General features: G+C 44.1%; 2 protein-coding genes across 5 annotated transcripts in view; one reads left to right on the top strand and one right to left on the bottom strand.

Annotated features, from left to right (window-relative positions):
• LOC138748355 (lethal(3)malignant brain tumor-like protein 2) overlaps positions 1 to 17,595 on the top strand; it is a 96,276-nt gene extending 78,681 nt beyond the window's left edge. Inside the window, exons 22-25 of one of the 3 annotated variants that reach the window (XR_011347968.1) lie at positions 3,465 to 3,678; positions 6,242 to 6,303; positions 7,153 to 7,237; positions 17,049 to 17,595. The gene's annotated coding sequence lies outside the window, so the exon portion shown is untranslated. Of the gene's footprint in view, positions 1 to 731; positions 1,432 to 1,603; positions 2,949 to 3,464; positions 3,679 to 6,241; positions 6,304 to 7,152; positions 7,238 to 17,048 lie in introns of those variants that run through there. The other 2 variants (XR_011347970.1, XR_011347969.1) reach the window with 2 other exon arrangements.
• On the bottom strand, positions 292 to 27,889 carry LOC138748356 (chondroadherin-like protein). Of its 2 annotated transcripts, XM_069908402.1 has the most exons (6): positions 27,346 to 27,889; positions 23,540 to 23,706; positions 20,091 to 21,767; positions 15,888 to 16,054; positions 11,503 to 11,566; positions 292 to 874 (listed from the first exon to the last, which is right to left on the bottom strand). In XM_069908402.1, the coding sequence occupies exons 2-6, from the start codon at positions 23,693 to 23,695 to the stop codon at positions 812 to 814; spliced, it is 2,127 nt and encodes a 708-aa protein (XP_069764503.1). In that variant the 5' UTR covers positions 23,696 to 23,706; positions 27,346 to 27,889; the 3' UTR covers positions 292 to 811. The 2 variants fall into 2 exon arrangements, with proteins under 2 accessions (XP_069764503.1, XP_069764502.1); XM_069908401.1 differs by lacking the exon at positions 292 to 874 and having other exon boundaries at positions 8,439 to 11,566; positions 27,346 to 27,888.
• Positions 27,890 to 27,912: the final 23 nt, after the last annotated feature.

Consider the following 27,912-nt stretch of genomic DNA (forward strand, 5'->3'; position numbering starts at 1 on the left):
TGTTCCCGTCACTCTGCGTATGACATCTGTGCTCTGTTAACACCAAGGACCTCTTCAATCCCACACTCTGTTGCCACACTGACCTGTCTGTCCGTGGCCTCGTGCACTGCCAGGTTGAGGCCATTTGTATATTGGAGCAGTACACCTTGTATTCCATCTCCGTAATCTCCATCCAATGGCATCTATGTCGACCTCCAACTTCAGTTAACCCCTTCTCCAGTCTCTCACTTTCCTTCCCTCCGCTCCCTATCCCCTTCCTTCTCCTATCAACGAGCGTCCTTTAGAGTCAGAATCAGTTTATTGTCATCAACATGTCACAAAACTCATTGTTTCACAGTGAAAACATTTATATAAACCACCTTACAAAATTAAAATAGGGCAAAAGACGGTGATCATTCAGGAATCTGATGGCAGAGGGGCAGAAGCTGTCCTTGTGCCACTGGGTGCTCGTCTTCAGGCTCCTGTACCTTTTTTCACGACGGTAGCAGAGTAAAGAGGGCATGGCCTGGGTGGTGCAGTTCCTTGAGAATAGAGGCTGCATTCTTAAAGCAGCGCCTCATGGATGTCCTCGATGATGTGAAGTCTGGTGCTCGTGATGTCGCAGGATGAGTTTTCAACCCTCTGGGAGTTTTTTCTTGTCTTGTGCATTAGCTTCTCTGTACCAAACCATGATGCAACCAACCAGAATGTTCTCCGCAGTACACCCATAGATGTTTTTGATGTGTCTGCAGGTGACATAGTGGATCGCCTCAGACTCCTCAGAAAATATAGCCGCTGCTGAGCCTTCTTCATGAGCACTGAGCATTTCTATTTACAAAACCCAGCAGCTCGGGTGATTCCCATCGAGAATGAGGGGTGCTTGGAACCTTTTTGGCTACAAGAACAAAGAAATTAATTTGCAACCTATTGAATGGAGCTGTGAGATTAGAAACAATTGCATGTGTGATGCGATAAAATAGACTAGGATTAAAATCACAACACAAGGTAAGAAAAAGATCAAAGATCGGGAGGTGTTCATTGATGTTCAATACACAGTGTATTAGTTTATGTTGGGCACCCGAGAGGGAAGATGCATTATTAAATGTATATCAATAAGGCTTTTTTTTCTGTGAAACTTGCATATGTGAGTGTACCATTTTTTTCCAATGACGTTGATGTACCTAAATAGAGGTTTTCTCCATATTTTGCCTTAACTCAGCCCTCCTTAGTCCATTTCCCCTTCACCATGCCATGAATGAACCTTCATACTGAATTGTAATGGTAGAAATTAGACAAATAACCGCACAAGGACTCAGCAAGAATAGGTGGACATAGTAAAAACCCAGAAATCTGGAGGAACTCAGCCCGTCTCGCCGTGTCCATAAGAGGTAAAAATACACTACCGATGTTTCAGGCCTGAGCCCTTCTTCAAGGTGGATGCTGTGTGAAGCTACCTTGAGGAAGGGCTCAGGCCCGAAACGTCGGTAATATTTTTATCTCCCTCTGGACACTGGGAGACTGGCGGAGTTCCTGCAGCATCTGTGTTTTTACTACAATCACAGATGTCCGTGTTTCACTGGACTTGTAATTATTGACCTTTTTCCCTATTTCCAACGCATACCAGAGTGCTGATGGTGTGAGTGTGAATTTCTTGAGGATCAGATTTGAAGAGAACTGCTGGAAAGTCACCTGATGGTCAAATAAACATGGTTGCCTCTCCAGAGATGCTGAGTCCTTCATGCCAGACAGAATATCAAAAGTGGACTTTACTACCTTATTCACAGCCTGAGATGCGAGTTTATTATTGTTCACACGAGTACCTTGTACAGATACATTGACATCCTTACTTCCTGCCGTCACGCGGGTAAATAAGATGCACCAACTTTAACAGTATGAATTAATTCACCACAATACGCCAAGGCAGAAAAGGAGATAATAAATGGAGAAAAGTTTTTCACAGATGCAGTGTGCAAGAAGAAAGATGGCATTTCAATAGTAATCAAATTGCAATGAATTTTTGAGGGATTTATTTTTTGAGGTACATAATGAGTTACCTGTTGTAGCGGTCTCTTTGTTAAGTCAGAGTTGAGAGGGGAGGACACACACCATGAATTTGATCGCGGGTCCAGCCTTGTCCTCCAGTGGAATGGGGTTGTGAGGCTGAAATGTTCTACTGAGGTGCTGCCTGACCCCGTGGTAGTGTGTCGGAGATCGGGAGCACTGGTACCCGTACAGTGGTACACGGCAACATTGCTGGGAAATCACTGGAAGTAATCATGGTTTTGTATTGTTAACAGGATAATGATTTGTAATTTTGTCCGAGGGAATCCCCCTACTCCCAATTTGTATCTGTAATATTGTACTGATCTGTTGAGAGATGAATCACTGGTCATGAATTTTATTCAGGATAATAAACTAAACCGACTTAAAACAAGATTTGTGTTTCATTTTGAGGATTTGGTCTTCTCACTGATTGGACAATGGAAATAAGCATTAGAATTTCGAGATGTAGCTGTACAAAGAGTTGGTCACATAAAGCAGCAGGTTGGAAGGCCAGAATGGCACAAGTGTGTTTCTGGGCTGGGCTGCTGTCAGATACAGTAAAATCCCCTTCATCCGGAATTCAAACAACTGGCAAAATAAAATCGCAGAAAATAAATAGGTAAAAGTATAAAGGTTGAAATTGGCACCCCCTCGCGGCCAGTTCGCCAATCCCTGTAACACACAATCTCAAGCAATCGGCAAATTTACTTATCCACATCTCCCGATCCCCATTGGTGCCGGATACCAGGGGTTTTACTGTAGATGCAAGGCCCACTCCGGAATTTCAGAATCCGGTTTATTGTCATGAACATGTGTTGCAAAATATGTTGTTTTGCGACAGTGGTTTTGTATGTTTCGGGTGCAAAAATTGCTGTAAATTACATTTCTGTAAATATACTTTTTATAAATAAATTAGTGTAAAAGAAGTGAGGCCGCGTCTGTGGTTCATTGTCCATCCAGGAATCTGATGGTGGAGGGGAAGAAGCCGTCCTTGTGCCACTGGGTGTTCGCCTTCAGGCTCCTGGACCTTTTCCCAGTTGGACGTGGCCTGGGTGGTGGGGGTCCTTGAGGATGGAGGCTGATTTTTTTTTTTGAGACATCACGTCTTGTATCTGTCCTTGATGGAGTGAAGCCCGTAATAATGATTTGAGGGCGTATCCAGTGTTGCTCTCCGCTCTGTTACAGGAACAGTGCATGTTAACACTTGGGTGAATATTAAACTGATACTACTTTCAACTGCCACAGGGGAACATAATTCCCAAAGAAAGGAATGGATGTTCTACTCACTGAGCAGGCCAGCGTTTCCTCCCTCCCACAACATTGCTTCCCCATTTGACTTGGCTGTTACCTCATTGCTGTTTCTAAGAGCTTGCAGCATGGCTGTTGGTTGATGTATGAACTGCTGGTCAGATTTCCTGTTCTATAACATGATTACATTTCAGAAGGTCTTCATTAGCTGTGACGTGCCCTGAGGCAGGCCTGAACATATCTAAGGCCGTCTACAAACAAATATCTTCAGAGGTTGCTTGGTGGTGGAGAGTGCTGCTATCTGCCAGTGTCCTTTAGAGCCAGCTGGAGAAGACACATCAGTGGTGCAAAGAACGATCTGCAGAGCAGATTGATGACAAGCCTGCAAGCCACAGGCTGGGACAAATCGTAAGTGTTCCTTAGTTTAGTTAACGGAAACCAGGTGGCGACTGACAAATCTGGTGTTTTATTCCTCTTCCCACTGCTCTTTGAGAGAGAGAGAGAGAGAGAGAGAGAGAATCAAAGCAACTCACCTGATCTACATGGTCCTTCTGTGAACATCGGAATTGAGTTTATTGTTATGAGCAAGCCTCATGCAATATGTTGTTTTGAAGCAGCAAGATTCTTTTAGTGTTAGGTAATAAAATGGGTGTAATATTACCCAAAATTCACTTCAGTCTGCCTTAGACAGAGAAAGATTCTCCATCAGCAGAAATTTCCCGGCACCCCTAACAGTCAGAGAAGCAAAAGAGGGTGTCCCCCCCCCCCCCCACCCAGGATCAATGAGTGTCCGTGGATTCACCTCCAGCTCTCCTGCTGCCACACAGACCAGTCCAAACCATCGGCAACACGAGCTTCAGATCCGAACCTGCGACACAATCACGAAGCCCTCGGCGCCCTCTCGCATCCCAATTCTGGTACATTATGCATTTTTGGAGCATGATTACTATAAATTAAGGTTCCATAAATACAATTTTTATTTTAAATCTAGGCATTCAGCATGGTAACAGGCCCTTTTGGTCTACAAGTCCTTGCCACCCAGTTAACACCCCATTCACCTACACGCCCAGTACATTTTGAGTGGTGGGAGAAACCAGACCCCAAGGTGAAACCCCACACAGACACTGGGAGAACATACTAACAGACAGCCCGGGTATCAAACCCCAGTCCCGATTGTTGGTGCTGTAGTGATGTTGCTCTAACCATTACTCCAACTGTGCTGCCGAGGGCAAAAAAGCATTGTGGCCCTTTCTTGAAATCTGAACCATGCCTGCTTTATTTTTCTATCTTAATCTTGTGGAGAACAATGACACAGTTCCCTCTGTACCATCGTGCAGGCATATGAGGGTCTCGGGCCTGGCGGAGCTGGCTCTGAACCTCCTGCATCTCTTCCCCAACGGGAGCAGCTGGAAGATGCTGTGTGCGGGGTGGAAGGGGTCCTCAGTGATTTTACTTCAAACAGCGATCCCAGTAGATTACGTCGATGGGGATGGAAACTCCAGTGATCCTCTTTGCCGCTCATGGTTCTGTGGATTGACCTCCGATCCATTTCCCTGCAGCAATCGTGCCAGGACATTCTCGATAGAACTCCTGTGAAGTTTGACATGATGGTGGCCAGTAGCCTTGCCGGATTCCACCTTCTGAAGAAGTGTAGTCACTGTGGTGCCTTCCTGACAAGTGAGGAGAACAGTTCTCCTGAAGCCTCTTTTGCCTTCATCAGCTGGGACGTAAAGTACCTATGTCCCCATAAGCCTTCTTGGTCACATAAATGCTTCTTGATTTTGATGGGTTAAATTACAGATAAACAAGAGAGTGGCTGATATGATATGAGGTATCTTCAAAGACCTCTATTTGTGTAATGAAACAACCTCGGTCAACAAAGTGGGTGACTCTAAATAGCACTGAACTGTAAAAAGGACCTGCCCATATCAGACTCAATAAAGGTCCCAAGGACAGGACAAGGTTTACAGAACAAGATGGAAAGGGGAGAGGAAGAGCTTTCAAAAGGGGGTAAAGGGAAAGGTTCTATTATTGTTAAGTATTACTACATTTAGAATGTAACATACATGAAATTCTTTAACTTTGTCCACCGTGAGGTAGACAGAGAGTCGCCACTTTGTCCAGTGCCCCTCACAGAAATGAGGCCCAGAGAGGAACAAACTCCAGGACCAGTTCTCTAACCACTGAGCTATCGCAGAAAGGCTGAGTGAGTGAAAACGTTGGATGTGTATCTTGAGAAAGAAGGAGCGTCTTAAATTGTACCCTATTTTTAAATATGTTTAAATTTTAATCCTGAGCCAAATTAAGTTGCTCCTCAGCAGGGTTGGCAGTATCTGAGGAAGTGGTCAGTGTTTCCACCTGAAACTTTACACACAGAGTTTCTCCAGGTTCTGTCTGTTTCAGGATAACTGAATAAATATGCAGGATTTTATTGCTGAAGTAAAACGGAAAATGCTGGAAATACCCAGCAGGTTGAGCAGTGTCCTTGTTTGCTGTTCATTGTAGTCATAGCTTGTTCATGTTTACAGTTTCAGATTTATTGTCAGAGTATAACATGGTGGTACGGTTGGTATATAATGGTTAGCACAACACTGTTACAGCACTAACAACTGGACCAGGGTTTGAATCTGGCACTGTCTGTAAGGAATTTGTATGTTCTCCCCGAGTCTGCGTGGGTTTCCTTTGGGGGGGGCTCCAGTTTCCTTCCACCCTTCAAAACGTACCGGGGTTCAGGTTAATAGGTTGTAAATTGGGTAGCCCAGTTACTGTTACTGTACTGTACTTCTAAATTTAAAGTTTTAAAAAAAAATTTGAATCATTCCCTCGGTTTGTTTTCAGGGAAATGGCCAGACAGGCTGGGTCTCTCGAACATGACCTGTTTTTATCACGTTTATGTGTATTTACTAGGTCTGAGTTTGGCCACAAAATGCTGAAATGGTACTGGCCATGTGTGTTTGTGTTTTATGGACAGGTAGACGTAATTGAAGCCCCCACGGGGTACATCTGACCAAGTCACACATTGAGTCTTCAAGGGTGAGTTTTCTCTCTATTTCCATATGCCGTACTTGAACCTGACAAGAGCCACGTGTGGTCGCTCCACCCGCGCATTTAAGAGCAATGGCACAAAGCTATCCTTGCAGAATTGTAAGCAAAGCACAAAATTCTGCAGGCGTTGTGATTGTAGTAAAAACACACAGAAATGTTGGAGGAACCCGGCTGGTCTCACAGCGTCCAGAGCAGGTAAAGATGCATCTTTACTATACCTTGACGAAGGGCTCAGGCCCGAAACGTTGATGAAACGTTATCACCTCCCATGGATGGTGCAAGACCGGCTGAGTTCCTCCAGCATTTCTGTGTTTTAACTACTGAAATTTAATAATGTCCCAGATTACTGTTGAGAATGGCTAGTGGAAATGGTCACAACACGAACATGAGTTTGTTGGTTTAGTAAAGGAGTGACTGCTTCAGTTCCAAACGTGTCCATCTTACTTCAGTAGAAGCACATAGAACATTCCAGCACAGTACAGGCCCTTCAACCCATGATATTGTGCTGACCTATGTAAACCTGCCCCACAACAAACTAATTTATTTTTGTACCTCACACCTTTGCCCTCTATATTTCTTTCATCCATGTGCCTGAGTCTTTTGAATGCCCCCATTGTCCAGCCTCCACCACCCACAACAATGCATTCCCCACACCCTCTGCTCTCTGTGTTTATAAAAACTTCTGTCTCCTGAAACTTTCCTCTCCTCACCTTAAACAAGGTCCTCTGGTGTTTGCTATTGTCACCCCAGGAAAAGGTGCGGGCTGTCCACCCTCTCCACAACCCTTCTAATCTTGTACACCTCTATTAAGTCTCCTCTCATCCTTTGTCACTCCAGAACAGAACAATAAGCTTGTTGTCAAGATTGGCTGCTTCCGAGATGAGAACCTGCATTCAGGAAAGAGGTGATGAAAACTGAGAAGGTCAGTGTGGTGTGGGAAACGGGTGACCGTACAGATTATTGAACCGAATATTAAGGACATGATCTCGACAAATTCAAGTGATTACAGACGGATTGTGCATTGAAAATCTCGGCTCAGTTTCAGGCTATGTTTGTCTAACTGTAAACTCAGAAGGCTTCAAATTAGATCAGAACAAGAATTACATAAAGCTGGAAGCTTATTGAGTAAAGTTAAACTGCAGATCACTGGCTTCAATGTTTAATCTGTTCTTGGAATATTTTCAATGGGCTAAATTTTGTCCTTCTCTCTCGATCTGACCTGTGTTCCATACCCTTCCCCTTGGTTTTGAGATTGGGGAAATGCGAAGAAGGGAGTTGGTGGGGAAGAGTTTGGGAGGGCGGTGACATGGTCATTAAGGAAGCAGTCGTGGCTTGCAGTCGAGAAAAGGATCGGAGGTCAATCCACAGGCCCACATGAGCAGAGAGGATCACTGGAGTCTTCACCCCTTTCCCCCCCCCCCCACCCCCACCTCCAGTCGATGTGATCTACCAGGATCATTGTCCAAACAAGGGTGCACAAAATCAGCGTGGATCCCTTCCACCCCACACACAGCATCTTTCAGCTGGTCTCATTGGGGGAGGAGATAATGGAGTATCAGAGCTAGCACCACCAGGTTCTTCCTACAGGCAGCGAGAATGGTGAACGACCAAAGGAACTGCTCACTCTGACCATCCGAGACTCATATTCATGAAACAAATATATTTATTTCTATAGATGAAATACTTGTCCTGAATATGTATTATTTGTCTACAGTAGCAAAGATAAAAATACATCACCAACGTTTCAGGCTTGAACCCTTCATCAAGATATGAGCAAAATGTGGGAGGGTGTCAGAATAAAAGGGTGATGGGAGGAATGGTCACAAAGTCAGGAGGTGAGGGGTAGAGGAGGGAGGGAGGGCACAGCAGCAATTGGGGGGAAGAGGGAAGGGGGTGGAGGAGGAAGAGAGGGGAGCAGGTGAGCTGAAACCAGAGAAGTCGGTGTTAAAGCATCCTATTGGAGAGGCCCAGATGGAGAATCAGGTGTTGCTCCTCCAATTTACAGGTGGTCTTGGTGCAAAGGTGCTCAGTGAAATGATCTCCCAGTCTGCCCCCAGTCTCCCATGTCGAGAAGGGCACCCATAGCTAAGGACAGCTCAGGTTATTCCATTGTTTTTAAAAAAAAAAAAAAAGGCTCCAAAAGTAAACCAGGAAATTACAAACAGGTGAGTTCGGATATACAAGTATTTGGACAGCCAAGGGCTGATTAAGAACAGTCACCTTGGCTTTGTGCAGGGTAGGTCGTGTTTAACGAATCTTGTAGAGTTTTAAGGAAGTTACCAAGAATGAGGTTTCCTTCATCTACTTTCTTTTTCAAGGAAGTAGATGAAGGAAACGCTGTGAATTCTGTCTATATGGACTTTTAGTAAGGCCTTTGACAAGGTCCCACATGGGAGGTTAGTTCAGAAAGTTCATACACTTGGTATCTATGGAAAGGTTGTAAACTAGATTCAAAATTGGCTGAATGAGAGAAGACAGAGTGTTAGTGGATGGTACTTCTCAGTCTGGAGGCCTGTGACTAGTGGGGTGCCTCTGGGATCAGTGCTGGGACCATTGTCGTTAGTTATTGTTAGGTACAATGATCTGGATAATAATATGGAAAATTGGATCAGGATTTCCTGATGACACTAAGATTGGAGGCGTTGTGGAGGTACATAACTAATGTTCTGGGCTCGAGCCCTTTGTCAGGGTTTGGGCAAAATGTAGGCGGGCGCTGTGTACTCTATACAGCAAAGGTAAAGGTAAATAACCAACATTTCAGGTGTGAGCCCTTTATCAAGCTACATTGATTATGTATCTTTATCTTTGCTATATAAAGTACCCTGTTTCCTTGCTGAGTTTCTCGAGCTTTTTTTAACTTAAACCTAATGCCTCTGCTCTAACCCCTTCTGGACAAGAAAAGACCACAGAGATGTGAACTCAGCCAGCGACATCACGGGCATCTGTCTCGATTCCATCAAGGACATCTACAAGAGGCAGAGTCTTAAGAAAGCAGCCTCTATCCTCAAGGACCCCCACTGCACAGGCTAGGCCCTCTTCACTCTGCTAACATCAGGAGTCTGAAGACGAGCTCCCAACGGTACAAAAACAGCTTCTTTCCCTGGGACAATGATCCACAGACATGACCTCACCTTCTCTTCTTTTGCACTTTTGTTTTTTTAAATTTAATTTTTTTTAAAAATTCAGACATACAGCACGGTAACAGGCCCTTTTGGCCCGTGAGTCTGTGCTGCCTAACTCCTCCCCCCCCCCCCCCCCATCGAACATTTTTGAAGGGTGAGATACAGGAATAATGTATGAATTCTTTACAGACAATGTGGGATTTGGGTCCTGATTGCCTGTAAAGGTGGTGTGGAAACCCCTACATCAACCGTGCTGCCCATAAGATTTGACTTGTAGCAATTTTGCACTGTGATGCTGTCACAAAACAATAAATTCTGAATCTTATTAAACCTAACTCCCATGAACTTTAACCCTAACGTCTGCTAACACTAACCCTGTGTGTTCTTTATTTGGCCCCACAACACTTCAATTCCACAATTGATCTGTGAATTAAATAATGCCATTGAAACACATTCTTGGAAAATTTCCCAACCAAAACGTTACCAAAAGTTAACTGTTGTCCTGGTATCAATGCAGTGAGTGGGAGTTCCAAATATCTGCACCTAATGAAGCTTTCTATCACCTCTAAAAATGTTTCGACCTCACTCCCCACTCCCAGCCACAAAGGCCAGAAGAAATAATTTGTCACCGTCCACCTCATAGAACCATAGAACATTACAGCACAGAAACAATCCCCCCCTTTGCCCCTTCTAGTCTTTGCCAAACCATTTTTCTGCCTAGTCCCACTAACCTGCTCCCAGTCCATAACCCTCCATACCTCTCCCATCTATGTATCTGTCTAAATTCTTAAATGTTAAAATTGAGCGTGCATTCACCACTTCAGCTGGCAGCTTGTTCCACACTCCCTTCCCCTCAGGGTGAAGAAGTTTCCCCCCTCATGTTTCACGGAAACTTTTCCCCTTTCACCTTTAACCCATATTTTCTGGTTTGTATCTCATCTACCCTCTGTCCATCCCCCTCATAATTTTAAATACCTATCAAATTCCCCTCATTCTTCTACGCTCCAGGTAATAAAGTCCTAACTTGTTTAACCTTTCCCTGTAAATCAGTTCCTGAAGTCCAGGCAACATCCTAGTAAATCTTCTCTAGTAAATCTTATCTTATTCATATCTTTCCTGTAGTCAGGTGACCAAAACTGTACACAATACTCCAAATTTGGCCTCACCAATGTCCTGTACAACTTTTCCATGACATCCCAACTCCCATAGTCAAGACTTTGATTTATGAAGGCCAAGATGCCAAAAGCTCTCTGGACAACCACTGGTTCCCAAACTGTGAACTGACCTCAGCTGAGCCACAGGGCACAGAAATGTGCAGAGGTCAAGGACAAGGAAAAGTTTAATATAGGTGAATCCCAATCATTTTGCTGATACCTTCAAATTATTCTCATCTCTTCTGAGGGTCCAGAAGTAAAAAGGGGTGCCGTCGAAAAATAAACCACTTAATATTACTGAGCCTATGTAAGATTCCAAAGTCATCTCAAGGCCCTGAAAGTTTCATCTTAAATGCATAAACTAAGTGGATTTTGATAACATGAATAACTGGAGATTAGTTGCACTCCGAAATTTGATTTGAACTTCCTCACCAACCATAAACAAAAAATGAGCATTAATACTTTGGCCACAATGACTGGTAAAGAAGCTCCATGTGGAATCCACCAATGGGTCCCCTCTCTAGTGCTGAGATTGTGTTTGGAGTACGATCCCTTCTTTAAAAGAAAGAGCAGCCTCTCAACTAGAAAGAAGCGCAGGCTAGACATCACTATTGTCACTGCAAACAATGTCAAGTCTTCAATACAGGTGGCACCCTCTTTTAAAACACCGGACAGGAATACATAGGGCCTGAGCAGGGGATAACACAAACTTAAAAACCAGTCTACTCCTCTCCACTCTGCCCCTCTCTGTTTGTTCACTCCATCCCCACTCGGCTGCCCTTCAGCTTCTTCCTGTTGACTGTTTTACGCACGACTCCTGTCCGAGATGCTTTCCTCTTCTTCGTGGAGGCCTGGTTCTTCTTGGGAAGGTTACCTTTGCAATTCTTAAAGGGGGCATCTTTCACACTCACCCCTGTAACATTTCTCGGGAGGCTACAAACAGCTCGGACCTTCAGATTGGAACTCTTGAGCCACCTTTTAAAGATAAATGACATAAAATCAGTTCACAAAATAAAACAGCAGAGAGATTTCTCTCTAACTGCAATGCGCCAATTCTATGTAAAGCCTTTCCACCCATTTAATCTATGCCAGCGCACAAAGCAAGCTCATTCCACCCCCACCCCCCCACTATTTTCTCGTAATCTTTTCTCCCCACAGTCCCTAATTTATTTATTAAAAATGTAATTTATAGCAATGTTTGCACCTGGAAAACAATGACTTTTGTGACATTTAAATTTAATTTTTAAAATTTAGACACACAGCCCAGTAACTAAATTTAAATGTCACAAAAGTCGTTGTTTTTCAGGTCCAAACGTTGCTATAAATTACATTTTTAATAAATAAATTGGTCCAAAGAGAAAGTGAGGTAGTGTCTGGTTCCGAACTCTGATGGCAGAGGGGAAGAAGCTATTTCTGTACTGTTGAGTGCTCGTCTTCAGGCTCCTGTACCTCCTTCCTGATTTGATTTAATAGTGTCTGTCTTGTGGCAATATTAATGAAAGAATAATCTGAAATGCCCCTAAATGGCTCCGTTAGCTCAGTGGTTAGAGAACTGGTCCTTGTAAATCAGGGGCCGCGAGTTCACTCTTCACTGGGGCCTCATTTCTGTGAGGGCCGCTGGATAAAGTTAATGTTTCTCCAACTTCCTACGTGATACAGCAAATCTGAAATTATCTTTGTGCTCATCTTTTTTTTTTTCTTTTTTTTTCCACACCATATATCACATTAGCCATGATATACACTTTTTCTTTTTCACACATATACAGTGACTTTTTCTCCCTCCTCCCAAGCCACCCCCCCACCCCCCCTCTCATCCATTTTAGGTATACAATCTAGGTTGCATTAAACCAGTCAGACAATGTTGTCATTCAACAAAAATACACCAGAAATTCTACTGAGTCCATTCTTTTCTTTCCTTCTCCTTCCATCAACTTAGGTAATGTTTGTCCCCGGTAGGTTTTCGCTATTGTATTTAATGTAAGGCTCCCATATTTGTTCAAATATTTCAATATTATTTCTTAAACTATATGTTATTTTTTCTAATGGAATACATTTATTCATTTCTATATACCATTGTTGTATTTTCAAATTATCTTCCAATTTCCAGGTTGACATAATACATTTTTTTTGCTACGGCGAGGGCTATCTTAACAAATCTTTTTTTGTGCATCCTCCAAATCAATTCCAAATTCTTTGTTTTTTATGTTACTTAGGAGAAAGATCTCTGGATTCTTTGGTATATTGTTTTCTGTTATTTTATTTAATATCTGATTGAGATCATCCCAAAATTTTTCTACTCTCTCACATGTCCAGATTGCATGAATTGTTGTTCCCATTTCTTTTTTACATCGAAAACATCTATCAGATACTGTTGGGTCCCATTTATTTAACTTTTGCGGTGTAATGTATAGTCTGTGTAACCAATTATATTGTATCATACGTAGCCTCGTATTTATTGTATTTCTCATCGTTCCAGAACATAATTTCTCCCATGTTTCCTTTTTTATCTTTATATTTAAATCTTGTTCCCATTTTTGTTTAGTTTTACCATTTGTTTCCTCATTCTCCTTTTCTTGCAGTTTAATATACATATTTGTTATAAATCTTTTGATTAACATTGTATCTGTAATCACATATTCAAGGTTACTTCCCTCTGGTAAACTCAAATTACTTCCTAATTTATCCTTCAAGTAGGATCTCAGTTGGTAATATGCCAGCGCTGTATCTCCAGTTATATTGTACTTATCTCTCATTTGTTCAAAGGATAAGAATCTACCTCCTGAAAAACAATTTTCTATTCTTTTAATCCCTTTTTTTTCCCATTCTCTAAAGGAAAGGTTATCTATTGTAAAAGGGAGTAGCTTATTTTGCGTCAATATTAGTTTTGGTAATTGATAATTTGTTTTATTTCTTTCTACATGAATCTTCTTCCAAATACTGAGGAGATGATGTAATACTGGAGAAGTTCTATGTTGTACCAATTTTTCATCCCATTTATATATGTGTTCAGGTATCTTTTCCCCTGTTTTATCTAATTCTAATCTCGTCCAGTCTGGTTTTTCCCTTGTTTGATAAAAATCTGATAGGTATCTTAATTGTGCGGCTCTATAATAATTTTTAAAGTTTGGCAATTGTAAGCCTCCTTGTTTATACCATTCTGTTAATTTATCTAGTGCTATCCTCGGTTTCCCCCATCTCCATAAAAATTTCCTTATTATTTTCTTTAACTCTTTGAAGAATTTTTCTGTCAGTTGTATTGGCAATGCCTGAAATAAGTATAATATCCTTGGAAAAATGTTCATTTTAATACAGTTTATCCTTCCTATCAGTGTTAGTGGTAGATCTTTCCAATGCTCTAAATCGTCCTGTAATTTTTTCATTAGTGGATTATAATTGAGTTTATATAGTTGGCCTAGATTTTTGTTTATTTGTACACCTAGGTATCTTATTGCCTGCATTTGCCATCTGAATGGAGATTCCTTCTTAAATTTTGAGAAATCCGCATTATTCATAGGCATTGCTTCACTTTTATTTACGTTTATCTTGTAACCCGACACTTCTCCATATTCCTTCAATTTCTTATATAATTCTTTTATTGATAGTTCTGGTTCTGTTACGTACACTATAACATCATCCGCAAATAGACTGATTTTATATTCCCTGTCTTTTATTTTTATTCCTTTTATATTATTATCTATTCTTATCAATTCTGCTAGTGGTTCTATAGCTAGCGCAAACAATAAAGGTGATAGTGGGCATCCCTGCCGCGTTGACCTGCTTAAGTTAAATTGCTTTGATACATGTCCATTTACTGTCACTTTCGCTAACGGTCCCTTATATAATGCTTTAATCCAATTAATATACTTCCCGGTAAACTGAATTTTTGCAATACTTTGAACAAATAATTCCATTCTACTCTGTCGAAGGCCTTCTCTGCGTCTAAAGCAACTGCTACTGCAGGTGCTTTATTTCCTTCTACTGCATGAATTAAGTTAATAAATTTACAAATATTGTCTGTTGTGCGTCTTTTTTTGATAAATCCAGTTTGGTCTAAATTTACCATTTTCGGTACCTGTTCTGCTAATCTGTTTGCTAATAGTTTAGCTATTATCTTATAATCTGTGTTTAGCAGAGATATTGGTCTATATGACGCTGGTGAGAGTGGATCTTTCCCTTGTTTTAGTATTACTGTAATTATTGCTGTTTTACATGAATCTGGTAAGCTTTGTGTTTCATCAATCTGGTTGATTACATCCAGGAGGGGCGGAATTAATAAGTCTTTAAATGTTTTGTAGAATTCTATTGGGAGTCCATCCTCTCCTGGTGTCTTATTATTTGGTAATTTTTTTATTATCTCTTGTATTTCTACTGTTCCAAATGGTTCTGTTAATTTATTTTGTTCCTCTATTTGTAGTTTTGGTAGTTCAATTTTAGTCAAAAATTCATCTATTTTCCCTTCTTTCCCTTCGTTTTCAGTTCGGTATAATTGTTCATAGAATTCTCTAAAGTTTTCCTTAATTTCTTTTGGATTATATGTAATTTGTTTGTCTTTTTTCCTTGATGCCAATACCATTTTCTTAGCTTGTTCTGTCTTAAGCTGCCATGCTAGGATTTTGTGCGTTTTTTCACCTAGTTCATAAGATTTCTGTTTTGTCTTCATTATATTCTTCTCTACCTTATATGTTTGTAATGTTTCATATTTTATTTTTTTATCCGCCAATTCTCTTCTTTTAGTTGTATCTTCCTTCATTGCTAATTTTTTTTCTATGTTTACTATTTCCCTTTCCAACTGCTCTGTTTCCTGATTATAGTCCTTCTTCATCTTGGTTACATAACTTATTATTTGCCCTCTAATGAATGCTTTCATTGCATCCCATAGTATAAACTTATCTTCCACTGATTCCGTATTTACTTCAAAATACATTTTTAATTGTTTTCCAATAAATTCTCTAAAATCCTGTCTTTTAAGTAGCATGGGGTTTAATCTCCATCTATACATTCTTGGAGGGATGTCCTCTAGCTTTACTGTCAATATTAAGGGTGAATGGTCCGATAGCATTCTCGCTTTATATTCTGTTTTTCTTACTCTATCCTGCATGCTAGCTGATAACAAAAATAGGTTTGTGCTCAACTTGAAGTCGTCTATCATAATCCCCAATTTTCAGAAGCAAACTTCTTGGAAAAAAATTGTTGTCCAGTATAATCGCACTGCATCTCTAATAAAGATTATCTCTAATAAAGATCCTAAGGCTCAAATCATAATGGAGAGAAGTCACGGATAGTTTGAGAGTTCTACCTGCGAAGGGGGAGGAGTGGGCAGTCACAATCCCAAGGATTGTTGGACAGGTCAATGGTGTGCAGGTTTCTGAAGTTTTCCAGGCTGGGGATGTAGCTCAGCTGGTTATTCTCCAGGTAGAGGCTCTGCATCTGCTCATCTACTCCATCAAAGGCACCATCCGAGATCTGAAATGTCAAATAACCACAGTGCATTATGGGAAAAGCTACGCCATCCATCTTAAGGTGTGAACACTGTTGATGAATTCTCCAATCTAGCCTCTGAATGGAGACCAAAGGAATGGGTGTTGGACAGAGGAAACTGCTGGAAAAACAGCCGAGGGTTGCAGTGGGAAGGCCCGGAGTTATGGAGATTAACAATGAGAATTTACAGATATTGGAATGGAGACTAAGTACCATTGTAGAATCTTTAATGGATGCAGAGGCAGTGAAATCATTGGTTTTAATGCACTAATATTCCCAATAATTGTGAATCTGAAAAGGTTAAGCCACCACTCCATACAGCAGCAAGCTGTAGGCCAGCTATCCCATTCCTGCCATTGGGAAATGGCGTGTGCAATCCCTCTGTGTTTGGGGTGCACACGTGTCAGCTGGGATCTACAGCCCTTTCCACCACTAATTCCAATTGGATTCGGGGGGGCATGGTTAGTATAGCGGTTAGCATGACACAGTTTCAGCTTCAGCCACCGGGATTCGAATCCCGCACTGTCTGTAAGGCATTTGTATGTTCTCCCCGTGTCTGTGGGTTTCCTCCCTCCTCTACTGGGGGCTATAGATCAACTGGATGTAATTGGGTAGCACAGACTCAAGGGCTAAAAGGGCCTGTTATGGTGCTATAGGTCTAACTTTAAATTTTAAAACTTAAATTTAGAACCACTGGCAAAAGCCACAAAGATTTGGCCCAACACGTGGGGGTCCACCTAGCGCAGAGGGTTACAGATGGATTTTGTTGGGGTGGGGGAGAAAGACTGCAGGTAAACAAGACCATTTGGCAGCAACAGATGATCATCTCCACCCCCTAGCAGCTGCAATTAACAGGAGCAAGATGCCAGCTGCAGTTTTACGGCCAGCCTTTAAAACCAACACAAACTGGAGTCGGACGTTGGTCATTTTGGTGTTTGTATGGAACTGATTTTAACCCCATCCTGTTTTGATCTTGCAGCTGTTAAATATCTCCACCATGTGTCCAAGTACCCTTCAAGTTCAGACCGATCGTGACAAACCTTCCTCAAGCTGGGAAATTTCAACCGACACGTGCAGCTCCCTGTTGTTGTTGCCCTGCGCTGATGTCCTGATTCTGAACTGCATCTCACACTTTAACTCGGATTTCACTGTCACAGGAGGCGGTCAAATTAGTTACCTGTCATTTCAAAGCTCATCATGACGAGATGGTGTGGAAAGGGAGATTTTACCTGCCCCTGGCTCTGGTCAGTGAAGCTCAGACAGGAAAGAGCAGAGGACATACAGAGTGGTCCGGGAGTGTAGTCCGACACTTGGTCAAGGCCTTGATGTATTATGGGCCTGAATAGATCATGTGACCCTTTCATTTTAAATATATATATTTTGGAGATACAGGACAGTAATAATCCCTTCTGCACCACCCAAATACACACATGACAAATTAACCTTCAAACCCTGTATGTTCTTGGAACATGGGAGGAAAGCGGAGCAGCTGGGGAGAACCCACGTAAAAAACAAACCTCTATGAAGGGCTCAAGTACGAAACGTCGGTAACGTCCCTTTATCTTTGCTCGATAAAAGACCCTGTTTGACCTGCTGACTTTCTCCAGCATCGTTTTATTTTTAAACCTCAACCAGAGTGTCTGCAGACTTTCATATTTTACTTCGGGAGAACGTACAAACTTCTTAGGGATAGCGGTGGATTTGAACCTGGGTTGCTCGTTAACTGTGCCATCCATTTTGTTGGCCATTCTCGAATTAGTGCTTGGAGATTGCAGTGCCTCCTGCAACTCCATTGTCACTAGGCAGCCTTGGTCTGAAGAAGGCTTTGGCACGTCCTCACACTGCGAAGGGAGCAGTCCATAGTAAATGGTCTCCCACTACAATGAGGCAATTTGGACTATTTGCTCGGTTGTGCTGGAACCATTTACATGAGCAGGAAAGGGACTCCTCCTTAGTGCTGGTTCTACTATGTTACGATCATCTCCCTCAACAGTGAGGCAGCAAAGTCTGCAGATGCTGTGATTACAGTAAGAATGCTGGAAGAACTCGGCCAGTCTCGCAGCTTCAGTAGGAGGGAAAGGTATTTAACCAACCTAGAACAATACAGCACAGTACAGGCCCTTCGGCCCTTGATGTTGTGCTGACCCATATGTTCCTTCCTAAAAAAAAAGTACTAAACCCTCCCTACCCTTTAAACCTCTTTTTTTCTTTCATTCATGTGTCTGTCTAAAGCCGCTGGGAGAATGCGGCTCTGGAACCGGCTGCGGGTGTGCGCGAAGTGACATTCAGGTGGCAGCGCTGAAGGCACTGTTCTGGTACCTGAAAGGTCCACAACGGGGAGAGGCGCCGCGGAGCAAACGCCGACTCCTGTTGACTGTGGTCATAGTTCCTCCTGCTTTCAGATGCCTAAGGGGAGTGGTTGAAAGCGGAGAATACACCTACACGAGGAAGGTTGGGTCAGGGTCAGGGTTCTCCGCTTTCAGGTGGCCTCCCAACAGCCGCATTCGGGTATTTTAGGCAGCTTTACATTGGGGTATTCTGGCCACCTGAAAGCGGCTCAAGTCTGTTAAATTCCCCCAATGTTTCAGCCTTCACCACCACCCCTGGCAAGGCATTCCTGGCGTAAAAGAAAACATACCTCTGACATCTCCCCTAAACGTCCCTCCCTTCACTTTGTACACACATCCTCTGGTGTTGGCTGATCCTGCCCTGGGATAATGGGCTGGCTGTCCACCCTATCTATGCCTCTCAGAATCTTGTTGACCTCCATCGTCTCCTCTCATCCTTTTATGCTCCAAAGTGAAATGTCCCAGCTCTGCTAACCTTGCCTCCCAATCCAGGCAACGTCCTGGTAAATCTGCACCCTCTCCACAGCTTCCACACCCTTCCTGAAATGAGGTGACCAGAACTGATCACAATACTCTAAGTGTGAGCTCACCAGAGATTTGTTGAGCTGCAGCATGACCTCTCAACTCTTGAACTCAATCCCCCTATTAATGAATCCCTGAATTCCATTGGCCTTCTTAACTATCCTATCAACCTGTGCGGTGACCTTGACGGATGTATGAATTTGAACCTCAAGGTCCCTGTGTTTGTCCACACTCTTAAGTAACTGACCATTAACCCTGGACTCAGCCTTCTGGTTTGTCCTTCCAAAATGCATCACCTTACACTTATCTGGATTGAACTCATCTGCCACTTTTCTGTCCTGTCTATATCCTCTTGTAAGCTTCTGCAAGGTTATCCCTTAAGAACACTGTGAGTTCCTCTGGCATCTGGTGCTTTTCCTGATCTTGTCCAGATTTCCCTGAATATCGGGGTGGCATGTTTAGCGTAGCAGTTAGTTCCACGCTGTTACAGCACCAGCGACTAGGACTGGGGTCGAATCTGACGCTGTCCGTAAGGAGTTTGCACATTCTCCCAGTGTCTGAGTGGGTTTTCCCCAGGGGCTCTGGTTTCCACCCACCCTTCAAAATGTACCAGGGGGTTGTAGGATAATTGGTGTAATTGGGTGGCATGGGCTCATGGGCTGAAATGGTCTGTTACCGTGCTGTACATCTAAAATTTTTAATTTGCAACCACATCATCGTAACATTTAGTGGAACACGAAAGTCTGCAAACGTGGTTATTGTCTTAAAAGTACATCAAAATGCTGGAGGAACTCGGCTGATCTTTCAGAGTCCATAGGAGACAAAGATATGTTGCTGATGGTTCGGGCCTGAGCCCCTTCCTCAAGGAATAAGCAGAATGAGCCAGAACCAGGAAATGTCAGAATTTGGACCAACAGACCCTCGGCTGCACTGTCTGAATTCAGAGATTTCCTGCTTCTGGCTCATTCCTTGAGGAAGGGCTTAGGCCCAAACTGTTGGCAGTTTATCTTTGTCTCCTATGGAGCTGAAAGACCAGGCGAGTTCCTCCAGAATTTTGGTGTGTTTTTTCTCAATATTTATCCCATTGGACCTCATCAGGGCCAGATGTGTTTGAACACAGTCATTCCTTGCCAACCAGAACCATCGCTCACCTTTTCCAAGCCCAGGTTGTTCAGCCACAGATGTTGGAGAAGCCCCTTCACTGGAAGGAAAGCACCACTTTCAATCTGTTTGATGGGATTTCTGGAGAGTTTCAGTTCATCCAAAGCGGACATCCCCATCAGGGCAACGGTGGGAACTTCGGTCAGTTTGTTCTCGTCCAGGAACAGCTTCTGGAGCTGACCTGAAGGGCGGAGAGCTGTCGGGGAGACATAGGTGAGGTTATTGCCAGTCAGGTGAAGCCTTCGGAGCTTCTCGGCACCTTCCATGTTATCGTCTGTCAATTGCGGGATGGTATTGTACTCCAGATGGAGAGCAAATAGGTTGGGCAGAAGCCTGAATGCACCCTTAGGTATTGATGTCAACCTGTTGTGGTCCAGGTAGAGATAGGTCAGCTCAGGAAGCCCCTCAAAGATCTCTGGCTGGAGACTGTTGATCTCGTTGGAGGACAGGTACAGGTAGATGAGGTTCCTCAAACCGCGGAAGGCACCAGTGTTCAGGTGGTGAATGTTGCAGTTCTGCAAGTGGAGAGAGACCAGCTGCTTCATGCCTGAGAATGAGCCCCTGGGGATGAAGCGCAAATCGTTGAAGCGCATGTCCAGCAGGTGAGAGTCAGGGGGAAAGCCCTTTGGGATCTTGCGCAGTCCCTTCCCCTCACAGCTGGAATGTTGCAGGTCATGCTGGCAGTCGCAGTGGTCTGGGCATGGACGGCCCTTTTGATTATTTGTGGCGGGTTTGTTCACCAGGCTCAACTCCTCCTCCTCCTTGTCCAGGGGTCTGCTGTCACACCTCAGGTCAACAGGCCTCAGAGAATCCAACCTCTCTCCTTCATACCGACCTGGGCCATGGCACAGCACCTCAGCTTTTAGCTTGGTACGGTTGGCCATCCACTCTCTGAAAGGTCGCATGAAACAGTTGCACTGGATTGGATTGCCCGTCAGGTTGATTGTCCTCAAGGACTCGACCCCTTCCAGGGGCTGAATAACCTGCAGTTGGTTGTTACGAAATTCAACCACGGACAACTTTGGGCTGTGGAGAAATGCAGTGAGCAACACATCCTGAAGGGACATATCATTCATCATGAGATGCTTCAGTGAACGCATCCGAAATACTTCTTCACCAAGGTAGGTCATTGGATTCTGGCTGAGATCCAACTTGGCCACAGCAGTGAGCCTGGATAATGCTTCAGTTGGCAAATATTGGAGCTCATTGCTATCAAGGCTCAGTCTCTTTAAGGTCCACAGTCCAGCAAAGGCCTCATCTGCAATATTGTTGATCATATTTTTGGACAAGCGCATGTATTTAATTTGCTGAAGGCCCTGAAAAAGCAAGGGAGGCAAGTAGACCAGGAAGTTTCCTTCCAAGTTCAAGACGTTTAGGGATCCCAGTTGGGCAAAAGCCCCAGGTTTGATCTCCTCGATCTTGTTGTTGTCTATGATGAGTTGTTGGAGAGAGTAAAGTCCATCAAAGGTCTCCTGGTAGATGAACTCTATGTTATTGAACCCCAGATTGAGAGAGCGCAGCCGGCCAAGGCCGCGGAAGGCACCTTCATGGAGATGGTTGATGTTGCATTTCTGCAGGTTTAAGTGAGTCAGGTAGGGAATAGGAAGGAATGCTCCTGTTGTAACCCGATCAATGTTGTTCCCTCTGATGTCAAGGTGCTTGGTTGCCTGCAAAACAAACACATTCACCGACCATATATACACATATAATAGTCGAAATTTGTGGACCGATTTTTAGTACCTGCGTCATTCAGGACATCGAAAGCTCGGATGGACGGGCGGGTGGTCAGGGTCTAGGCAAGAGTCTGTGGTTGAGGACCACTGAGTTAGAACATTGAACATTACAGCACAATACAGGCCCTTTGGTCCTCAATGTTGTGCTGACCTATATACTCCTATCAAAACAAAAATATCTAAACCAGTGGTTCTCAACCTTTTTCTTTCCACTCACTTCCCGATTTAGGTGTTCCCTATGCCATTGATGCTCTGTGATTAGTAAGAGATTGCTTAAGGTGGTCTGTGGGTGGAAATAAAAAGTTTGAAATCCACTATTTTAATTGTCCCTAATTGACTCATTATGTGCATGGTTTCATAACATCAAAGACAATGGACCAATGACAATGTTTCTCAAGCAAAATATAACAATTCAGTCCCGAGCAGTGATTCTCAACCTTCCCTTCCTACCCATATCCCACCTTAACCAATCCCTTACTAATCACAAAGCACCATTGACATAGGGATTACTTAAAGTGGGATGTGAGTGGAAAGAAAAAGGTTGAGAACCACTGGTCTAAACCCTCCCTACCCCGTAACCCTCTGTTTTTCTTCCTTCCATGTGCCTGTTTAGGAGTTTCTTAAATGCCCCGAATGTTTCAGCCTTCATCACCACCCCCGGCAAGGCATTCCAGGCCCCCACAACTTTCTATGTTTTGATGCCCTCTGGTGTTTACTCTTCCCACCCTAGGAAAAAGTCACTGGCTGTCAACCTTATCTACGCCTTCCAGAATCTTGTAGGCCTCTATTAAGTCACCTCCCATCCTTCTTCACTCCTAAGATAAAAGTCCCAGCTCTGCTAACTTTGCCTTATACGACACTTTCCAATCCAGGCAACATCCTGGTAAATCTCCTCAGCACCCTCTTCATAGCTTCCAAATCCTTCCTTTAATGAGGTGACCAGAACTGAACAGGTCTCACCAGAGATTTGTAGAGCTGCAACATGACCTCTCATGAACTCAATCCCCCTATTAATGAAACCCAGCATCCCATCAGCCTTCTTAACTATCCTGTCAACCTGTGTGGTAACCTGGAGGGGTGGATGGATTTGGACCTCAAGGTCCCTCTGTTGCTCCACACTTATGGGGAATGTGGAAAGAATGGAAATTAATGTAGGATGCCTGCAAAAGTAGGTTCATGAGAGTCAGTGGTGACTCAACAGGCTTAAAGGTTGATCTACATGTTATCTCAATATGACGTCTTTGATATCTTTGGCACTGCCAAACCAAGGTCACCTGTAAATTAGAGGAACATCAGCTGATAATCCATCTGGGAACTATCTGACCAGACGGCATTAACATCGACCGCCAATATCTGTTAACCCCCTCAACTGTGTTTACCTCTTCCTCTGTCTCCTTCCCTCCAGCTCCCCACCCCTCCCCTATCTATTCAGCTGCCCCTTCCCCCCCCCCCATTGCTTCTCAGCTAAGTTACTCCAGCACGCTTGTGTACTGCACTTGACCCCAGCGTCCTGTCTAACTTCAAATTCTTCCCCTCTCACAAATTTTACCCTCTCTCCATGCCTGAGCTGCTAAATGCCCAATATTTACTGCTTCAATATGCAAAGCCTGCTCCATTCTGCCCCCTGGGCGGTGGGAGTGGAGCTGCCAGTGTTAGCGAAAGGGAGCCCAATGTGGCAAGCCGGCTGGTTGCGATCGGGTGCCAACCTCCGGGATGGTGGTGGGGATTTCCGTCAGCTGTTGCTTCATGCAGGTCACCGTGCCCTGGATGTTGTCACAGATGCAGTAGTGTGGGCAGGCTGTCGACCCAGCTACAAGAGCAGCGAGCACAGCCATCAGAGTCCAGCAGGCAGGAGCCTCCATCTTCCTGACGTCTGTAAAAACAAAACCATCACACGGTGAAGCTCAAACAGCAGCTGGTGCTTTAGGGAAAAAAAGTCGATAAATGTCCAACAGATAATATCACACAATTTTTTAAAAATTCTCTGGAGGAAACAATGACACTCCCTCTTTCCCATATAGAGGCAGAGAGAAGATCCCAGGTGGTGACATTAGTTGAACAGATGGAGAGACAGCTCCATCTCCTGTTTGGTTAATTTCAAGTTCAAGGTTATAAATATCATACAATTGTAAAGTTAAACTGGATGAAACATCGCTCTTTGGCCCTGGGGTAAAGACATGCAAACACACATACAGACATAGCTCACATTTTTACAAGTAATCTGTATGCAGTATATAAAAATTAATATTGTTCGATAAATAGTAGCGTCTCGGATGGTCAGTGCGAGCAGTTCCTCTGGTCGTTCACCATTCTCACTGCCCATGGGAAGAAGCCATTCCTCAGCCTGGTGGTACTGGCTCTGATCCTCCTGTATCTCTTCCCCGATGGGAGCACCCCCTCTTCATCCAACAATCACATTGATGGTGGGGAGAGTGAGGGAGACCCCAGTGATCTTCTCTGCCATTATTATGGTCCTGTGGATTGATCTCTGATCCATTTCTCTGCAGCTACTGTACCGCCCTGTGATGCGGCCGGCCAGGACCCTCTCGATAGAGCTCCCATAGAAGGTTGATGTAATGGTGGCCGGGAACTTTGCCCACTTCAATCTTCTCAGGAAGTTCAGTCGCTGTTGCGCCTTCCTGACAAAACGAGGAGATGCTCTATGACCAAGAAAGGTCACGTTAAGTGGACTCTAAGGAACTTGGTATTTCTTTACGAGAAAGAGTGTATCGACATGATGCAAAAAGGGGCCATTTTGCCCATCAAGTCCACATCAGCTCCCAGTAGAGCAAGCACACCAGTGCCTTTCCTATACTCTCCCTCAAGTACCCATTCATTTTCCATTGATTCCTTTTGTTTCTTGCCTAAGGCAAGGGGTAGGTGGGAGAGGCCAGTGGCCAACCATTCAGGAAGTCCTCAGCTTCCCCTTTGACTACCATGATTGCAGCAGGCTGAGAAATTCAGTCACTGGTTAACATCCCCCCCCCTCCCCAAAACCCCCCCTGCTCATGACCATGTAATCACATTGCCATCAGGGATACCACACACTGTCTGGTACAGAAAGATCAATGCACAGGACATGACAGGAACTCGGCCAGCGTCATCACGGGCACCAGTCTCCACCCCATCAAGGACATCGACAAGGGACAGTGTCCAGAGAAAGCACCCTCTATCCTCAAGGACCCTCGCTACCATCAGGAAGGAGGTGCAGGAGCCTGAAGACGAGCACTCAGTGGTACAAGGACAGCTTCTCCCCCTCCACCGTCAGGTTTCTGAACGGACAATGAACCACAGGTACACTGCCTTAATTTCTCTTGCATTTTTAAAATATAATTTAAAGCAATATTTGCATCTAGTATCACTGCCACAATTAACTTCATGACAATAAATTCTGATTCTTAAATCCACACTTGCCACAACCCGAGGTTAGATTAAACCCGGATCCCTGTTCCCCTGTTCCAGTGAGCCAGAGACCCGACTAGCTGCACTACTGTAACCTTCCCTTTATCAGGCAGGATTCTCCCTCCTATCACATGTGAATCTGGCTGAAATCCATCCTCAGCCTTGATGATGGTGACTCTCCCAAACGCCCCTCCCTCCCCTCTCCAGGGTTCCCCAAGCACAGGCTTGCTGGAACCAGTGTGGTGCGAAAGGGAAGTCGAGAACTTCCTGAGTAATTTGTTCTGGGCTGGTCACTCCACAGGGTCCAGGACCCTGTCATTCGAAAGGGAAGGAAGAGGCAGGAGGAGCAGGGAATCGCAGTGTGTGTTCCCCTCCCCACCCCTGGTCCACTAGCTAATGAACTCAGAGATTTTCCAGTCGATGGAGGAATTATAAGTTTGTTTCCCGAACACTGGTGTAAGTAAAATCAAGAGGAAAATTAAAAGGGAGAAAATTCTGTTTTAAAATAATCTGAAGATTTTTGATTCCTGTCTATGGAGATGCAAGAAACAGGGAACAAGATTGGAGGGGAATTTGGCCACAATGGGTCATGTGATGAAGTCCATAGGAAGAGTCATTCGTCGGGTTTTACTTGTGCAATTGAATGACAAACAGCCCCGATTCTGGAGAGGGGGTGGGGGTGGGGCAGAAATAGTAAATTAACATCATTCCCCCAAAACATCGCCCGTCATAAAGTCGCAGTTATCTCGTATGGAAACAGGCCCATCAGTCCAATCATCCTGAGCTGGCTCCAGAGAACCTGCAACCTCTGGCTGGTAGAGGTGTACCTCAAATCCCCTTTGAATTTGATGTAGACATCCAAGCCCCTCTGGTCCACCAGCCCCTGCTGGTGGAAGGAAACCAGAGCCATACAGACACTTCAGCGATGTTACTAGGGTTGGTGTCACCCAGTGTGGGAACTCACAGTGACCCCTCCCCCCCACCCCCTGAATATATAGTTGTAAAATAATAGAATAACGCGATAAATATAGTAAGTGTAATATTTCTTAAATTATATGAATACCAACAACAAAATGGTTTTGTAAAATCTTTCTACAATTGAATTACAACATTATTAGTAACTGAGCAGAATCTTTTAAAAGATTTTCTCCTTCTTTTCCTTTAATTCTTCCTTCATTCTCAAAAAATTCACTGCTCTCGGTTCACAAGCACTAATGACCACAATACTGTCTCTAAAACATCAGAACATTTGACAAAAGCAGCGACTGTGAAAGCACCGGCAGCAGCGAAAAACAGCGCTTGCTGGTGGCGCCTGCAGACGAAACCACGTGATTCGAAGCGTCGTTGCCATTGGGTAATAACGACAGCTCTGACAGGAACCCAGTAGAAGGGTCAAAAACCAAATGAGCATCGAGGTTTAGCCTAGTAGGTCTATTGATACACGGAAGCTGGCCTTCCGAAAAATGTTTTTGATGTTACAATTAAGGGCGGGGATATTTTTATTTAAAAAAAAAATATTTCTGCTGAAATACTGCTCAAAAAACTTCAGTCAGTCATTTTGGTGTCACCCCCTCTGATGGGGTCATCTGGTGACATCCGCACCCCTCTAGTGATGCCAGTGAGACATGGGGAGAATGTACAAACTCCTTATATACAGTGCTGGATTCGAACCCCGGTCCTGATCGCTGGCGCTGGAACAGCAGCACTAACTGGTGCCCTCTCCTAGAAACCGCGACCCTGGGGAGAAAGGGCTGTGATTTACTTTACCCGTGCCCCCTCATCAATTTACTAACCTCTAGGAGGGCACCCCTCAGCCTCCTTCACTCCAGGATTAATTGCCCCAGCTTATCTAGTCTTTCCCGTAACTCAATCACTCCCCCCCCCACCCAAAAACCCTGGCAACATTCCTTGTGAATCTTTTCTGTCCCACTCTTAGCTGCAACACATCCCTCACGAGCTGCGTTGATGTTACGTGGCAGGACCGCAGATGGAGGGAACCCTACGCGATGCACAACGGCCACATTCAGGGGAAGGTTACATCGGGGTCTGCATCGCCAACTTGGAGAGAAGACATTGCTTATCCAGTCCAGTCATTGTTTTAAACACCTACCTTTCTTGCTGGAACTTGAACAACCAACGAGAGAAAGAAGTTGTGTGTTCTGGTATCCCTGCTGAGGCTGCGATTCACATAGCCCCGTCTCTCCCACAGCTCTGCTCACAGTGCAATTTCAGGGACAAAAATCAGGAGGTTGAGTGAGAAATTCCCAGGGGTTAGAGGTGTGTGTGTGTGTGTGTGAGAGAGAGAGAGAGAGATGGGGAGAGAAAGCGAGGGGAGGAGAGACAGGGAGAGAGGAGGGTGGAAGAGGAGAGAGAGAGAGGGGGGGAGGAGATACAGGGAGAGAGGAGGGTGGAAGAGGAGAGAGAGAGAGAGAGAGGGGGGGAGGAGATACAGGGAGAGAGGAGGGTGGAAGAGGAGAGAGAGAGCGAGCCAAACAGAGACTGGGAGAAGGGGATCACAACCTAGTTATCCAGGATTTTTTTCCAGAACTTCTTAAGAAACAAAGAGGTCTTTTAACCTCTGCTGCTCATTTTTACAGACCAGAGAGTCCCTGAATTGGCACCAACCACTACAGTTTCTGTTCAACTGTTTCCTGTAGGAACTGGGACCTGATCCACA

The sequence above is a fragment of the Narcine bancroftii genome, chromosome 13 (assembly GCF_036971445.1).
Source record: "Narcine bancroftii isolate sNarBan1 chromosome 13, sNarBan1.hap1, whole genome shotgun sequence".
Lineage (NCBI taxonomy): Eukaryota > Metazoa > Chordata > Chondrichthyes > Torpediniformes > Narcinidae > Narcine > Narcine bancroftii.

Bases quoted from the DNA above. Each gene is read 5' to 3' on its own strand.
- LOC138748356 (XM_069908401.1), bottom strand. From the start codon at position 23,695: ATGGAGGCTCCTGCCTGCTGGACTCTGATGGCTGTGCTCGCTGCTCTT. The intron at 16,055-20,090 runs GTGAGCGATGGT...TTGACATTTCAG, and splicing joins ACAACCTGGGCTTGGAAAAG to ATCTCGGATGGTGCCTTTGA. The intron at 11,567-15,887 runs GTAGAACTCTCA...TATCTTTAAAAG, and splicing joins CCACTCCTCCCCCTTCGCAG to GTGGCTCAAGAGTTCCAATC.